General features: G+C 43.9%; 1 protein-coding gene across 4 annotated transcripts in view; it reads left to right on the top strand.

Annotated features, from left to right (window-relative positions):
• The window catches only part of Znf185 (zinc finger protein 185 with LIM domain), a 64178-nt gene extending 47119 nt beyond the window's left edge, over nucleotides 1-17059 (top strand). For 3 of the 4 annotated variants that reach the window (XM_046453372.2, XM_046453365.2, XM_046453367.2), the window contains 7 exons: nucleotides 1810-2007; nucleotides 5935-6045; nucleotides 7207-7287; nucleotides 9275-9346; nucleotides 11476-11569; nucleotides 13992-14090; nucleotides 14852-17059. In XM_046453372.2, the coding sequence (XP_046309328.1) occupies nucleotides 1810-2007; nucleotides 5935-6045; nucleotides 7207-7287; nucleotides 9275-9346; nucleotides 11476-11569; nucleotides 13992-14090 (655 nt within the window). In that variant the 3' untranslated portion in view covers nucleotides 14852-17059. The remainder of the gene's footprint in view (nucleotides 1-1809; nucleotides 2008-5934; nucleotides 6046-7206; nucleotides 7288-9274; nucleotides 9347-11475; nucleotides 11570-13991; nucleotides 14091-14851) is intronic. The other variant, XM_046453366.2, reaches the window with a different exon arrangement.
• Nucleotides 17060-17370: the final 311 nt, after the last annotated feature.

Below are 17370 nucleotides of genomic sequence, written 5' to 3'. Positions count from 1 at the left end.
AGGTGAGGTCAGGAGACAGATGCATAAACAAATGGGATTGGAATGTGGAGGTGTGGTTTAGGACTGAAGATAGATATTTGGGAGTCCTCTGTATGTCAGTGGCAACGAAAGCCTTAGGAATGAGTAATATTGTTTTGGGAGTACACATAAAGTGAGAATAGAACACAGAGTTTGGAACCTTAGAGGAACTCGTGTATTAAAAGTTAAGGCTGAAGAAGAGAAGCCTGTCATAGTGATGAGGGATGAATAGCTAGAGGGCAAGGTGGCTAAGCAGTGTGTCATCCTGAGGAAAAAATTAAATGAAAAGAGGACAGAAAGTGGCTAAATGTTCCAATGAACTGGACTTGTTAGAAACTTTACAGGAGTGTGTTCCAGGGATGATCCTTATGCAAAAACAGCCACCTGCACCTGCCAACAGTTTGTGATGACTAAGACAAATACAAAATTGCCAGTGTAAACTTTTACAGCAGTTTTGACATCTGCAGGATATCTAAGCGTGTCATGAGTAGAGTTATATGGTTGAGAAGGGTAGAGACCAGTTCTGTGTTGTAGTGAGTCCCATGGTGTGGGAGCTGTGGCTATGATACCACATGTAGGAGCCAGGCAGTTGAGGGATGGGAAGTTAATTCAGCACGAACAGTTTTGTGAAAGATGTAACAGTTTCTGTGGAATATTGATGGCAAGGGACAAGAGTGAATGTAGACAACTCTTTCTATGGTGTTTGGCGTGTGGAAAGGGAAGACAAGGGGGTAAGTTGGGGGAATACTGTTGTTTTAAATGAAACATTTAAGTGATTGCTCTAATTTCAACTTCCAACCCACCATCATCCATAGAACGCGGTGGACAAGGGAGAAAGGAAGTCCCCATCCCAATTGACATTTACTAGCTGTAAACACCGCCTCTCGATTTTCATCTGTAAAAACAGGATGAAGATACTATCAGTTTGTAGTAATAGCTGTGACTACTTAACAGCAACTCGATGGGGGTCCACAGCCGTGACAACAAACCTGCCTAAATACGTGTGCACTTGCTTGTGCGTGTAGCCTGGGCCATAGGGGTAACTGTTGCAAGTACGCCTACGCGCCGCCATTTCCCGGAGCCCCATGAAAGTACGTTCCTTGGCCAGGCGAAATGGCCGCGCGCGGGTGAGGCGAGCCTCTTTGGAGCTAGTCCAGAAGCCGTGCCTGTGCCTGCCACGAGGTGGTGCGCAAGGACCGCGGATGGGCCCGTCCTCAGGCAGGCCCCGCCCTACAAACTTCAGGTTCTCTGAGCCCTTCCCACTCCGTGAATTCAACAGACTTGAGAATGTAGTGAGCTTGTTGGGTCTGCTCTTGCTCTCGCCCCAACCTAGCCTGCCAAGATATCCTGGGGAGGAAACTCCTGCTCAAATTGCCAGGTCTTTGTGGGTCCTAGCCATGTGCACAGGTCTTCATAAGGACTGGGGCCTGGGCAAAAGCCTGGACAGTTTACATCTTTTTAAGAGGAGCACATGAGTTAGGGTGGAGAAGGACTGCAGAAATGAAATATGACAGTGACAGGAAACAAGACAGGGATGCCAGAGTGTTTCCAGCCAGGAGAAGACTGTCAACATTTCACTGAACCAAGATGAACTTTGCCTTTTAACTGACAAGGAAGCAGGGGTGCTGAGGTCCTGTGGAGGAGGATGCCACCCACTCCCTCAAGATGGGTTTTTTTCTGGCTCCTCTGTGTTCTACTCTCAAGGACATAAGCCCCTCCATGCCCAGCAGACGTGACAGCCAGCATGCAGAGGGTGAGCACTCCCTTCATAGTGTGTTCATTCTTCCTCAGCATCTCAGCGGCTTATGAAGAGAAGAATGTGGCCACCAAAGTCTGTGAGGTCTTGCAGGAGACGCCTGAAGTCCTGGGGGTTGGCCAAGGAGACCCAGCTGCACCCACTCCACAACCTGTAGATCTCAGCATCCCAGAGTGGCAGAACACCCCTGCTGCACCTGAGCAGCTTGTTGAACTGGAGAACTCTGCCAGCAGGTAAGGTCTAAACTCCACTGGGCTCCTGCTGGCTGCAGCCAGGGCTTTATAGGGGGCAGCAAGACAAGACAAACACACAAACTAAACAGGTCTGTTAACCCAATGCAGGTGTGAGTGGTTAGGAACCACAGTGAAGCAGACCACAAATAACCATCCCAGGTGTAGGTCTCCAAAGGTTTCAACTTGGAACAATAATAGCAAATTCATTGGACAAAGCCCAGTACAGAGAACCATGTTATCTCATATCCAGTTAGAGCCTAAAAACCTGTTTTGGGGTCAGTATTCAGGGTACTTTTGCCCTTCAAGGACTTAAAAGATCTCAGGAACATATGCCCTGCTGTGTATGGGACTCACTGCCAGAAGTAAAGGCTACAAGTTTGATGACAGCTTTCACTGCCATCATCACCAGAATAACCATACATAGGACAATAACTCACTTCCATGGTGATGACCTAGGGTTGTGCGCTAATTGCAAAACGCTAGTAATAGTAGACCAAAGAAATAGAGTCTGTGAATTTTCTGAGACACAAGATGGGCCAGTAAGGAGCAGGACACCAGGGATCACTCAGCACCACTGCTATGCTTTCCTGTAAGTAGCTCAAATTTCCCAAAGTGGTACTTTTCTGGCTCCTGGCCTCAGTAGAGCAGTGCCTGTTGACACCAAATCACAATATTTCCAGCTTCGAAACCTAGATAGCTTAAACAATATTTTTTTCACATTGGAAAATTAGCTCTCAGTTTTTTAACTATGTTTTTGTAAGAAATCTGCTAATTAATTGCCCACTAGCTGGGCACAATAGCACACACCTGTAATTCCAGCAGCTTAGGAGGCTGAGGAAGAAGCATTACAAGTTCAAAGCCAGCCTTACTAACTTTGCAAGGCCCTAAGCCACCTAGCAAGACCCTGTCTCTAAATGAAATATATAAAGGACACATGATATGGATCAGTGTTTAAGCACATATTCTGTCTATTTTCATTTATAAAAATACAAGGAAATTAGAAGTTATTGGATCAGACAAGTGTGGTCTCAGAAGGGGCTTCACAGCTGTCAGATCAACATTACTAACACAGAGAGCAAGAGAGAATGTCATGATTTGATGACGTTCTTCCCATTCCTGCCAGGTAATCTTTATCTCCATCTCTGTGATAGAATTTTCTGTCCCTCACATTCATCATTCCTAGGAACCCACCATTGACTCCAGATCCATCATTATATGCAGTAGAGGTTTCTGATCCAAGGCAAGATTTACCTTATTTTCAAGATTCTTCATTTCTTATGCATTGTATCTTAAGCATGTCTTATGCATTTCCTGTCCCCTTACTTGATTTTGAATTACTTCTTTCTCTGACCTGTCTCAGTTCTAGGAAGTGGTCCAACAGGAATTAGAACCCAACAGTCAGAGACCAGAGACTGCACTCTTAATTACCATGATATTCATACCACCTATCTATTCATGATAATCCCAGAAAAGAAAAAATCCAGTAGAGTCACAGGGAGGGGTGCAAGCAAAATACATCATATCCAGGATGGTCAGACAAGGATTTTCTGTTGTGGGAATAATTCAACTAAGACCTGAAGGAGTTTACTTTTCAAAGATCTTGGGAGAAAGCAACATGGGCAGAGAAGACAGGGAAGAAGGCCTGAAAGTTGGTAGGAAGTTAGGTTAGCAGGGGCAGGAGCTGGGCTTTGTGGGATCTTGTAGGCTAGGAAGAAGAGGCTGTTGGTGGGGAGAGGTGGGATGTTTTCTAGGAGCACTGGAGGGCCCATGCTGCTAACAGTGTAGTCCTAGAGGACTCCAAATGGAGGTGTTTTTTTTTTTCTTTTTCTTTTTTTTTGCCTTGCCCTTTCAGTTCTGCTGTCCCCTCAGCTATTCCCCAGACATGGATCACAGCATACCAGAAACTTGCTAATTGTTTAGTCAATGGAGGATCTTATTTACCCTTGTAAGCAATTCGTTTTTCTTTAGCTCTGCATTTTATTCCTCATCTATCTTTCCAGGTTCCCATCAGAACTGCTTTTTCCATCCAGTGCACTTTATCTAATCTCTGTGGTGCATTTCTGCATCACAGGATGATGTAGGAATAGGTGCAGTGTGGTTGGGTGTATTGAGATGGGGTGTCTCACACTATCCATGGTGGGAGAGTAGGCCTTCACTTGTTATCTATAAAGCCATGATAAGTTTGGTACACCTAGGAAACTACATCTGGAGCTTCAGTTGCACATGACATTTTGATAGTGTAAGACAAAAAGCTAGGTAGGTGATACGTCATGATTGTTCTAATTCCCACCCCCTGTTATACTAGTTGAGATCTCAGGCCCTGGATTCTCTGGCAAGGGGGTTGTACCCCAGATTGTGGGCCAGGTGGTTGCAGCCATATCCATAGCACAGTGTGATTGGCAGTATGTTGCAGAGAAGCTCAAATCAGGCCAGGACAGTGAGTATCGTGTACACACCGTGGCCAGAGGCTGCTACAGGATGAGCTGGAAGAAAAAAATAGGTAGTCACTGGTGGTGCCTAACAGAATGTCTTGAATTGCAGTGGGCATTTGTGCTGACTTTGGGTATGGGACTTGTGCCATGGGGGTAAACAGAGTGAGAGCCAATAGGGCCTTTCCAAAGAAGGGCCTTGTGAGCTGCCTTGGGGGTGAGATTCCCGAACAAGGCTGGTGTTGCAGCCAAGGTGTGAAAGTTCAAAAAGCCATACGATCTGTCAGTTTCCTGTCTCTGCTAATGGTAAAATGAGGTGCACCTAACTTTCTTACTCATCAACATCTATTCATTTGGCCTTCTGCCCCTTGATTTCATGTTCTCCTGAGAGTCCTCTGCAGGATAGGGGAAGAGAAGCTGATGCTAGAAAATGGAGTGTCTCCTCCAGTAAGGAGGTGAGCTGGGCTTAGCCTTTGGGCTGGGTTTTGTCTTCCTCTTATGCTTCCTCCTGATTGTTGCATCCCTGGCAACTGCATGAGTAAATCACATAGGTCAAAGCCCTTGGTAGTAGTTAGGAATTCAAAGTGGATATTGGAAAATTAGGGTCTTGCCACTGACTCACAGTGTGACCTGGGCCATGTCTCCACTCACTTTGCCTGAGGTTTGTCATATGCAAAATGAGAAGTTCTATTCATTGATCTCTCAGAAGCCTTCAGAAGCAAATGATGAGTCAGTCATGCTGGTGCACACCTGTAATCCCAGTCATTCGGGAGGCTGAGACAGGAGGATCACAAGTTCAAAGCCAGCTTCAGCAATTTAGCAAGGCCCTGTGCCGCAGTCTGGCTGGGCACAAAGTAACCAAGCCACCACACAAGCCTTGTAGATTCAAACAGCAACTCTTTATTCCCGAACTCTCACCGGCACTCTTCACGCACATTCTGGGAAAAATACACTCCCTCCACCGGGCTCTGCGTACCAATTCTCTCAGAACTCAAGGGGAACTCAAGGAGTGGGCGCCTGAGGCAGCAGGATATGCCCTATTCCCAGCAGGATCCACCCTAAACCTGGAGCCACCCTAATCCAGCAGGATCTACCCTAAACCTGGAGCCACCCTAATCCAGCAGGATCCACCCTAAACCTGGAGCCACCCTAATCCCTGGGCAGGGTCACCTTTCAACCAAAAATGCCATGTGTCATTCCTACTTGGCTATGGCTCTCAGCAGCCCTGACCAGTTTTATGAGGCCCTGGCTTAAAATAAAAACCAAAAAAGGGGTGGAGATTAACTCAGTGGTAAAGTGCCCCTGGGATCAATCCCCAAAAAAACAAAAACAAAACAAAACAAAAATGCAGATTATGAGTGATTTGCAGGTATTGTTTCAAACCCACCAGCATTCATTAAAACTTACTGAAGTGGGCCTTTGAGATTAGACCACATTAGCTCAGGAAAATGTCATGTCTCTGTGTTGATATGCTCTCCCCTTCCTCCATCTATTTCAGGGTGAGAAGTCCTTCAAACTGCATGGTCACTGTTACTGTCACTGGTGCTTCTGAGCAACCTCATGTTTATATTCCAGCTCCCCCAGTTGAATTGGACTCCAGCTCAACCACGTAAGAAGGGATACCTAGCAACCTAGGAGATGCTTTCTGAACACAGGGGGTTCCCTATTTCTTCTTTAGAGGTAAAACACCCAGCTTTTTTTCAGTGTTGCTTCTCCTGAAATGACTCCCCCAACTCCCAGCACTCGCCACTATATAAACTTCTACTGGTAGCCTGGACACAGTTATAGCACACCCACACCTTCTTCTCCCTAACCCAGTAAGAAGCTGAGATGGTACTTCCCAGGGATTAGTGGATATAGCCAGCAGAAAGGCTCTTTCCAGAGGACCTTGATAACATGCCTGTGCAATTGGCGTGGGGTGGTCAATGAAGGCCTGTGAATGCCAGGCCTATGTCTGTTTCTCTCATGTGCCCTCTACCTTACCTGCATTTCTGGCTGCCTCTTAGCCTGCAGGAATAGATGACATTGCAGGGAGCCTATTGAGAGAGTTACATATGTGTTGAGTGGGGACCAAAGGGTTCTCTGCTGATATCAGGTCAGCAAGCTGAAATGTGCAGGATGGAAATGAGGGCCAAATTTGGGGCAATGCTGAGCCCAGCATGAAGAATAACTTGTTTCCAATGCTGCCAGAAACCTTCCCGAATAAGGTGACTTCTTTGGCATCTGAAACTCCACAAGTGAGAAGGGAAAGGTGAGATTTGACATGGAGATTTTGTACTAGCTGAGTGCTTCCAGGAAGGGCACTGGCTGAAAAGGACTGGCACTCTGCATTTAAGTCTTGGAGGATGTCCTGGATATGGGCAGAGAGGATAGAAAGCACAGCCCCAGAAAAGGGATTGAAAACCTGTTGGACTAAAGTGCAGAAGTCTGGGGAAAGGGTGGGGTCTTGAGATCTGAACAACGAAGGTCATGTCACTGTTTCTTGTAGGGAGCCTCATTCTAGAGCTCTTGGTCCAAACACAAGGTGAGATGAGACTTTTTAGCTCCAGTCCACAATAGTGTCAGCAGCCTAGCAGGTCCATCTGCTGCTGCCTTGGGAGTCTGGTGTATTGGGCGGGGAGCCTACCAGCACCTCTATGCTAGACCTTTCCATGAGCTTCTGCAGTTCCTTCAACCCAGCCTGGCTAGACTGATCTCCATCGTGGGCCAGGCTCAGTCCTCTGGAATCTTTTGGTATACCTCTTTCTGTTCTACTCTGCTCCTTGTGCAGCAGAGGGATTCTTTTCGTGAGGGAGTACATGAATGCTAGTGAAGTGTCTTCTGGGAAGCCAGCATCTTCATCTTATGGCAGGTAAGAGCAAGCCTCAGATCCTTCCTTGTCATGGCCTTTTCCTATATTTCCTCCTCTCCTGTATTTCCCCCTTCCCCAGTATCTCATCAAGGGCTTGGGCCAGAGTAGCTTCTGTATAATCACATGTTGAATGGGTGACTAGTGCAATTATCTTCAGATGTGATTTGTACATTTTCAGGTGTTCTACCTGACTAGGTGATTTTTGAGTTTTCCTGTTACACTTAATTTATCCTGTACCTCATTTCCAGTGCCATCCCTTTCTACCTGTCCTTGTTGCTTTCTTTTGTGAAACCCCAAGTATATACCTTTTTACAGAGCTGATGGTGCCCCTGGGGACCACCTAGTTCATTCCATTCTGTTCCAGATCACAGGGTTTCTTTCTTTGGCTTCCATGCCCTTTCATGCCAGGATGCCTCATTTGAACACACAATAACTAGCATTCCTGATATATCTATAACTTTTCACTGATATATTTTTATGTGCTTGCCCTCTGACGCCATATGGAAGGAAAGGGTAATTCTGTGTCATCTAGGTATGACCTATCTGCCCACACTGACAAGGGGTACCTTTAGGAAATAGTGTTTTTATTTTTTTTTAAATGACATATCATCTCACTGCAGGGGTGAGGATAGGATTGGGCCTCTGGGCTTGCAGACTGGCTTTCACCAGGGCTGTGAATCGATGAGCACAGCTCTAGCTCAGTCTGCATTGGTTGGCTCATTTTCAGCAAGATGCTCAATCTCTGAGCCTCATTTCACTCATTTATAATTCCTTAGAATTTGTAATTACTTAGTTTTTGATAGCTTTATTTAGTAATAATTTACTCCTTTTAAAGTTTATAAATCCAGTGAGCTTTGGTATACTCATAGAAACATGTAGCCATTACCATTAACCAATGTTAGAACATTTTCATCACCCCATTAGCAGCCCCCCTCCATCCCTACCACCCACACATCTATTTTCTGTCTTTATAACCTTGTTTATAACAGGGAGGTTTTGAGATTAGGAATAATGTTCATGAAGCCTCCAGAACAGCCATGGGAAAGCTGTCTTTGCCATCTGGTATTTGCTTCTCTGAGAGTCACTTGACTGAACTATGTCCAGCTTCTGCTTTTTGTTCTACTTGTCCCGCCAGTCTGTTAAATTTAATTCTCAGACTCTGACAAATATATTTTAAAATTGACTTTAACCATTAGTGAAAACATTGTCTTATGAACAAACCTATAGACTTTTCTTTAGTGGGCAGTGAGAAATGAGAACTCGGACTGAAAATCTAGCTAACCCTTTATTCTGAGTATGACCTTAGGCACTCTGCCTAGCCTCTGAGCAGCTTTTTCCTAACTACCTCATAGGGTCACCAGTTGACTCTTAAGGGAATGGCAGCTTCGTTAAGGATTATCTCAAGGCTTGTACCTATTTAGTCGTCCTTCCCTGGCAATACTTTTTAACCATCGGTTTTTATATAAATTGCAATATTATTGAAAATGAGAATACAAAATTTTAAAAAACCTATTTTACCCCTACTCCCACCTGATAACCCAAGGACAAGTATTATATTAAATGTTTCCTTCATTTTTTTCCATCCCCAGTGTCTCATTTCTGCTGTGAGTAGGCTTCTGGTGACTATCACATTGTAATGCAGACATATATATGGGGAGAAAAGTTCTGTTTCTGTTGGTCAGTGGACCTGAAATTCCTCATGGTATACACAGCCTCCAGAATTACAACCACCGCACCCATGTCATCTCCCTTGCCACAAGGGGGGTTCTTTGTGCCCCATGAAAGAACTCTTATCAAAGAGAATTATGCCTCCTTGTTTCAGCCACTATAGTATCAAGTACCATTTAGGATCAAAGGTGATGGTTGTCAATGTAGTCACATCTGGCTTGTGGCCAGAGGGTTAATTGGAAAACTGTCCATTATGCATCATGATGATAGTGATCTGGCTTCCATCTTCTTTCCTCCTTTTCTCCATCATACTCTGCAGTGTCAGCAACATCGAGAAGTCATTTGACATGGAGAAGAAACTTCTATATGACAATACATCACACTCTGAGAGGTATGTCTGCTTTCATACTAGGGAGCTCCATACCATATGTGTTTGGTTTTATATGGTGATTTGTAGCTTCCAACCTATTTACAGGATTGTCACAATAGTGCAGGACACTGGAGGGTAGTACCTCCCTTATCAGGATGCCACACTAGGGACAACTAAAGCCTTTGAACCCAAGTAAGAGCAAAGGGTAGACAAAAAAGGTTACTGGAAAAGGAAGTTGTGTCTGAGAGCACAAGGTGCTCATGTCAGCAGTAGTGATTCCTCAGAGTAGAACCTAATTAACTAGTACCTCTAACCAGAAGTCAAAAGAAAAAAAAATAACTACAAAAGAAAGATGAGGGGGATTTTTAAAAAAAATGGGCTGCTATTATTAACAAGGCAGAAAACAGACAGAACTAAAAATGCAAAGTGGTGTGGAATCATTGAATTGAATGAAGGGCACTTCATCCAGCAGTTTCAAAAGTCATCATTAGATGTCAGCAGAGTCACAAGATAATGTTAATGACAAGTTCTATTTTTAAATTATTGGAATAGAGTGTTAAAGAGTCTTTGAGATTGAATCTATTCAGGTTACAGTGAAGGAAATTGGTCTGGTAGGATATGTAACATACCCTTAATTCACACAGGGAGTTAGGGACAGAGCCAGGACTAAAGCCCTGGCTAGAGATGTTTGTACTCTGACACATCCCTTCTCATTTATTAAGCATTTGTTATTTATTATTCTCATTTATTATCTGAATCCCAGATAACCACATAAATCACATCACCAGATAAAGTCTTATCAGAGAAGGCCAGTGTCCTAGTCCATTATATGTTACTATAACAAAATACCAGAGGTTATTGTTATTTTATAAATAAAAGAGGTTCACTTAGCTTACAGTTTAGGAGGTTCGGGGGTATGGCACTAACATCTGTTTGGCTGTGGTAAGGGTTCTCATGGGAGGTGAGACATCATAAAGGCAGGAACATGTGTAAGAGTGGCAAGTGGCATGCTCAGAAAAGGGATCCAGGGGAAGTGCCACGTTTCCTTATAATAACCCATTCTCATGGCAACTAATCTGATCCTGCAAGAACTACATTAATCTCTTTTGAGGGTAGTATCCTGCCACAATCCTCCCACTATTCCCCAAATCCTGAAATGTACCATCAGTGCCACATTGCCACACTGAGGACTAAGCTTCCATCATATGAACTCTTGAGGAACACACTCAAATCATAAGTAGACCACATGAAGCAGGTTGGTTAGAAACCTGAGAATTAGCCAGTTCCACAGGAACAAATGAAATGAGGCATCCACTTTAGCAGTATGGCAGACCAGATACCCTGGGGGTCCCCCTTTCCACTACACGTCTCCTAAATCTAGAGTCAAACATTACTGTTTAATTGCTGGGCTTAGAGGGAGAAAGGGAATTCTCCAAGGAGATCACCCTAGTCATTTGTACACTTCATACATGCACACATACACAGACACACATGCACAGATTAAAAAAAACAAGCTGAAAGTGGTGATAATATACAAAGGAACAGGATGCAATGAGGACAAGAGTCTATAGAAATGCTTCCATCCAGAGAGTAGACTCTGAGCCAGCTTATGGTAATACTAGGCCTTGGAAAGGAACTAAAATGGCCCCAGATTGCTAGCACTACCCCAGCCACTGTCAGAAGCAGGCCTAAATCTCTGGAAGTAGGTACTCCTAATTTCAGCATATAGGAGGAGAGCAAACAGGCACCCTCATAGGTCCTGTCTAAGGAGAAGAGGCAGAGGTGACTCTTGGGAACAAAGCAAAGATCCTGGAATGTGGGAGATAATTGACCCAGAAGTCAGTACCTAGAACTTTAGCATAAGCTCCAAGTAGTCACTACAGGCAGACTTAAGGTAAGTGTGGGTCTAAGAGTATTGGGGCTGGGGACCAAGGCTCAGTGGTCCCAGGCATAAAGAGAAGCGACATCAGGACTCGTTTGGGGGAGTAGTGCAAGAGCCTACAACAACCGAGAACTGGTCTAGCCTGTATCTCTGCTCCCAGAAAAAGATGTCAGGCTGGGAATCCTGACAGCAAACTGAGGCCTAGCTGTATCACATCAAAAGTCTGTATGCCAGTGTGGAAACTGGGTTTTTGTTTTTCTTCTCACAGAGGTATCTGTACTTACTGCAGCCGAGAGATCCAAGACTGTCCAAAGATCACCCTAGAACATCTTGGCATCTGCTGCCATGAATATTGCTTTAAGGTAAGAAAAACAGGTGGTACTGCTGAGAACATCCTACAGAGCACTGGAGTCTCATGGGTTCAGAGAATGTGAAGAAGTCTTGATTCCTGTGTACATTTGTGCACAATCTCAGAGACTTTGCAGGGCTGGAGAGAAAAGCCTGACTGTAGTGGGCTCAAGAGATAATGGAACATGTGGAAATGAAGAGATCTAGAGGACTTGCTTGAGAGAGCAGTCAGGCAGTGGAGGAAGACCATAGCATGTGTTGATGCTGATAGGCATGATCCAGTGTAAAGCAAACACTGATGGTGCAGGCGTAGGACATCCTCATGTAGGAGAGAAGGATGGGTACCTGTTTGACATAGCATGGTTAGCAAAGGCTGACTATGTGGGTCATGTGCAGAGACGTTCCCTGATTGAGTGGTGGAAGAACAAATTTTATTTAGCAGTTGTTTCCTATTTTCTCAGTTGATGCAAAGCATGTTCATATCTCTGAGTGAGAGAAGGTGGGTAGTGCTGGAGGTTAAGGAAAGAAGAGAAGGGAAGAAATATCACCTCAGAGAGTGGGAAGGTAGATGGACCAGAGAGAAATGGAGGCCAGGCGGTGCCCACTTGCAGTGAATGCCATGAACTCCTACCTGGAACAGTCAGCAGGGTATGTGGGTTCCCCAGCAAGGGGCTTGCATGGACAGGGTAGAGATTTCACCAGGTGAGGCTGATGAATCAAGAATGAGACTGAGTGCTGAGCAGGGATTTTAAAGTGGCCTAGTTGGGTTCACATAGGTGTGTGGAAGTTGGAGCTGTGGCAGAACAGTGGGGCCTGAGATGGTTGGGGATGCCTGGAGGGCAAGCCGAATGCTTGAGTCACCACATGGGCAATGAACACAGGGTTAGAGAGGTCACAGAGCTATTTAGAACCCAAGGATCCCAATCTCAGATTGTGATATCAGAGCCAGTGGCATCCCAGCTGCATTCTTCTGCCCCCCCTCCCCAAAACCACCACATTGCTCAGGGTCATTCATATAAATTGTTTCTTCAGTGAATTTTTGTGCAATTTGATTAAATTGGGAAGAAGCAGCTAGAATTGCTTCTCTGCTGGTTCTGTAGGAGTGGTTATACTTTATAGAAACAAAAGGCAGATCATATACATATATAGATTTAGCACGGCCCTGCTAGCGAGAGAACACATCACTCTCAACTTCCTTGGTGCCACCAGGCTAGGGAGTATATTTTCAGTTTTCATTGTCAGCATGAGGAAATTTGGGATGCAGAAAAGCACTTGTCAAAAGTTGTTTTAATTTTAAAGGGGCACTATTTCAAAAAGATAGGACACTCATGGCCTGCAGCATCATAGCAGTTCTTCAGGATCCCCCATTTTCCACAGCATGAAGCATTTATAATAAGTTTTCTGTGTATCCAGAGGTGATCAACTAAATAGATAGGTACTATCAGTTAAGTTCAGGTTCAAGTCCTTGTTCACAAAAACTAAAATTATAGAAACATAATATATGCAGTAGAGGGCTAATTGATTTACAGTGAGAATTAAAATTACCAGAAGGATTTTCAAATTAATTGAAAAGTAGAAGTAGCTAGATTATCATCAGAAGGGTGCTTGACAAAAATGAACAAATGGAGTTGGAGTAGCCGCGAAATTGTTCTTTGCCCTTCCCAGCACCTTCTGAAAGGTTGAAACCAGAAAGCTCAATCTGGGGACCTGGAAAGGGCTGGAGACCAAGACATGTGTGGATTCTTTGGCTCTTCTTATTTGAGACTGTCTACAGGCCACACTGCCTCAACAACCAGTGCCAGGAAGGTTCACCACTGGCATGCCTGGGGAGGCAGGTTTGTGAGTCATGAAGTTGGAGGGGCTGGACTGCTAAAAGATTCTTTCATTTTGTAGGACTCTCATATCACCTTCCTCTGGACCTTCAATTTCACCCTTAATGTTTCCAGCCTCTCTTACAAAAGCAGTGACTGTTGGCACTTACTGAATGCTTTGCTTATTCCTGACCCCAGGCTGTGTGCTCTATGTAGCCTATGCCTCTGAATGTTCTTCATGAGCTTGAAGAGTATATCTTGCTCATTTATAGATGAGGAAATGGAATAATGGAAGCTGGGAGAATTTCAGTAACTTGCCCAAGTTCACCCAGCTAATAATTTGTACAGTCAAGGTTTTAAATGCAGACTGAATTCTGAAACCTGGGCTCCTAACCACTTTGTCATCATCCTGCCAGCTAGTTTTTGTGTGTTTTTTGATTTGAGTCTGAGTTTTGCTTCTGTTTTTTGCCATTTTTTTTTTTTTTTTGGTTGTCTGCTTGGAAGTAGAGGATGCAGCATTGGCTTACAGCATCTGCCTCCTGCCTTGCTCAGGCACCCCCTCCCCTTCCACTCATTCATGTTGCTTCACTTTGTGTGTTGATCTCCACCTTGCTTTCTCTTTCAGTGTGGAATTTGCAGTAAACCAATGGGTGATCTCCTGGATCAGATCTTCATTCACCGAGACACCATCCACTGTGGGAAATGCTATGAGAAGCTCTTCTAGGTGGGTGTTGGCATTTCAAGGGACGAGCAGCCAAGAGATTCACTGGGGGAAGAAATCTTCCCTGATCTCTCCCTGGGTCTTATCCCAGGACCCTGCTATCCCTCCAGCCTTTTTGTTCATGAGGCCGAGTCTTTGTGTTCCTATGTCTTATGATACTTTGAAGTCTTAATTGACATGAACAAAGTCCCTCCCTGAGGACTCTTCCAAGTTGTCAGAGTCACAGTCTCTTCCTCTCTAGAAGCACCTTACATAAAACACCCCAGCTGAGCCCTCTAGCTGTCCTGGAATGCTACTGGGACTCTATTAGCATCAATTTGTAGCCAGGAAATAAAAACTTTGAAAGGGAAGGGGTATAGAGGAAACACCTAGTTGGCTTATGGTAGTATCAGGACCTAACCCCAGGTCTTCAGATTCTGGGCCTGAGCTCTGCCAGTTGCTTTGGACCCCTTCTACCATTGATTAGCTTCAGATCAGGACTCAGTAGCCAAGGTAGTCAGTAAAACAAGCTTCTAAGTTAACAGACAGTGGAATTGCCCCCAGTGTCTGAGCATGGAACATAATTATTCCCTTGAAGGCAATCAGAATGGATGCAAACCAGACTCTCCCCTAGCTACATGCAGGTTATCTTCTCAACAGGTGACACATTTTAATTGGACTCTAGTTCCTGATCACTAGAACAGTGACACACATTAAGGGCCTCTGACTGATTGTTGGATTGAACATATATTTCCAGTTTTATGGCTACTCATATTTTCTTTTAGCTTCCCCGAGATGCTCAGAAGCTGATGACTCCCGGACAAGTTTGGCTGTCCCCAGTTCTTGGATCCTCTCCCTTCACTTCCTCCCTCTGATTTCTTCATACTTCTTCCCTTCTTAGGTTGAACATGCTTACATCCAGTATTGTATCTTACTGATGCTATGATAATTACTTGTGTGTGTAGCTTTTTATAGTTTAGGAGGCACTTTACATACATAATCTCATTTCAGGCTCCATCAAAGACTTGAACACGAATTCCATCTTAGCATTCCTAAGGCAGACTGGCTTTCTGATGAGTATAGGTAGCCTAGTGTGTTAGGCATGGGAAGAAGCATGGAGTTCAGTTTGTACTGACTCCCTTGAGGCTTCTGAGGGGCCAAGTTAAAGACTGTTGACGATCCCTTGTGGGTAAATTGCAGGCATTGAATGCTAGGGGTTGGCATAGGCTAATGTTTATCTTGTCTATTTGCCATATATATATATATGTTTTAAAGTTTCCATACATTCTTTTAAGTAGTTAGTTGTTTTTGATTGAGTTATATAGGAGATTTTAATTCCCTCTTCCCATCCACCTTTTGCTATATTGGACTTTTTCCCTAAAGGTGTGTGGGTGCATATTGGTAAGTTTATGCTGTTAGGATCAAATTCAATAGGATATGATTTTAGGAGGCTACTAACCAAAGGGATATCTGTGTATGTTTGAATTTTGATAACTGATTAGTGTATTTGCCCTTAATTCCTGCTCCCTGGGCCTTACACAGAAATCCTCTCAATTGGCTTTCAAGGTACATAGATCAAAGTAAGATTAAGAGGAGAGAAAAGTAGCTAACATCTTTGAAGCCTCCCTACATACCATGCATCTTTACAAAGTGATGGCATTAATTGCTGTAATAATCCTGAGAAGAGAATATTCTTGTCTCCATTTTACAGATGAGGATAGTGAGATTCAGATAGGTGGTCATTGCTTTCTGAAGAACGCTATGCAGCACTACTACTGTCCCTCTCCAGAGCCCATGCTCTCTCCAGGAGTAGTAACAATAGTGAACATTGATTTAGTGCTTAGAATGTGCTCACCACTGTGAAGAAGATATCTGAATCCTGCCATGTAACACTACCCCTTTGGCCTCCACCAAGGCATACTCTTACAAAGGGGCAGGATGTGAAATCTCGGTCCTATGGGCATCCTGGACCCCCATTGAAGCACCATAAGGGCCAAATTGCCCTTCTTCCCTCTCCCCCAAAGCAGGGTGCTTTTAACCAGGGGTAAATTTGACTCACAGAGTTCCCATAAAGAACCTCATCAACCCAGGGAAAGCTCCAATCAGCCAGCTACTCTGAGTACACACTCTTTAATGCCTTCCTGTTTTCCAGTCCAGACTCAAGCCAGCAGCAACTACTGGGGCCCAGGTTCTCAGATCATGGGAACTCATTGTCTGGGAAAATAGAGAAAGATACAGGCCTGTCCATGCAGTTAGCTGACAATCTTAGGTTAGCCTAGGTTACTTGTCACCTGCAAACTTTGGGCCCAGCACTAATTTGTAAACTCCTCAAGAGGTAAAACCACCTTAGAATTTTTGGATAAAAAATGAAGGCCTCTTGATTGAATTATAAAATGAGCCTCCATCTTTCTTTAGTTTGTGAGCCCTGTACATGTTGGCTTGTAGATTTGTTATTTCTGTCAGATGATCAGAGATGAACATTCCATTTATTTGATAGATGTGAGTTGGATTTACTCTGAAGGAGAAGAATAGTTCCATATGCCATGTACCAAAACTAAATATTAACAAGTCTTCTTGAAGTCTAGCTCCAACATGGGACTTAGTACATGGTGAGCACTAACACCATGATTGAAAAAGAAGTCACTCCTTTGGTGAGAGGTGCCATTACAGAGTCTCAGTACAGGCCTCCCAGACATAATACAAGGTAAAGAAGCCCAGGATAGGCTGGTTTCCCCACCCTCAAGATATACTCTTCCTTTAAGGTAGTTTTAGAACCAACCTGCAAGATATTGAAAGACAGCTTGTAATGTCAGTATTGACCTTGATCCAAAGCAGCCTCTTTCAGAAATGTTTTAAAAGACACAGAATTCTACAGACTTAAGGAAGAGAAATGGTTGTATTACATTGTTGCTTTTATAAAATTTCTTAGTATTTCTAGTTGTGCATGCTTAATCCACAATAGTGTACACAATTATAATAAATGTTAAAACGTACACGTCAGTGTTAAGATTTCCTTTTTTTGAGTTTAGTAACTTGGTGTACCTGGCTGTGTGATTTACCTGAAGACTTCCTCTACAAAAGCAACTAAGTAAGTATTTACAGCAAGATCCAGAAACTATGTAGGCAGAGGAAATATAGAGTTCTACGTTCAGCAAACCTTTTTAAATTTTTCTTTTATAATTGCAGATGGACAGCATGCCTTTATTTATTTATTTATTTATTTATCTATTTATTTATATATGATGGTAAAGATCAAACCCAGTGCCTAACACATGCTAGGCAGATACTTTGCCACTGAGCTACA

The sequence above is a fragment of the Marmota monax genome, unplaced genomic scaffold, assembly GCF_021218885.2.
Source record: "Marmota monax isolate L192 unplaced genomic scaffold, Marmota_monax_Labrador192_F-V1.1 WCK01_AAM20220418_F8-fsc00142, whole genome shotgun sequence".
Classification (NCBI taxonomy): domain Eukaryota; kingdom Metazoa; phylum Chordata; class Mammalia; order Rodentia; family Sciuridae; genus Marmota; species Marmota monax.
This window is presented reverse-complemented; position numbering and strand designations above follow the sequence as displayed.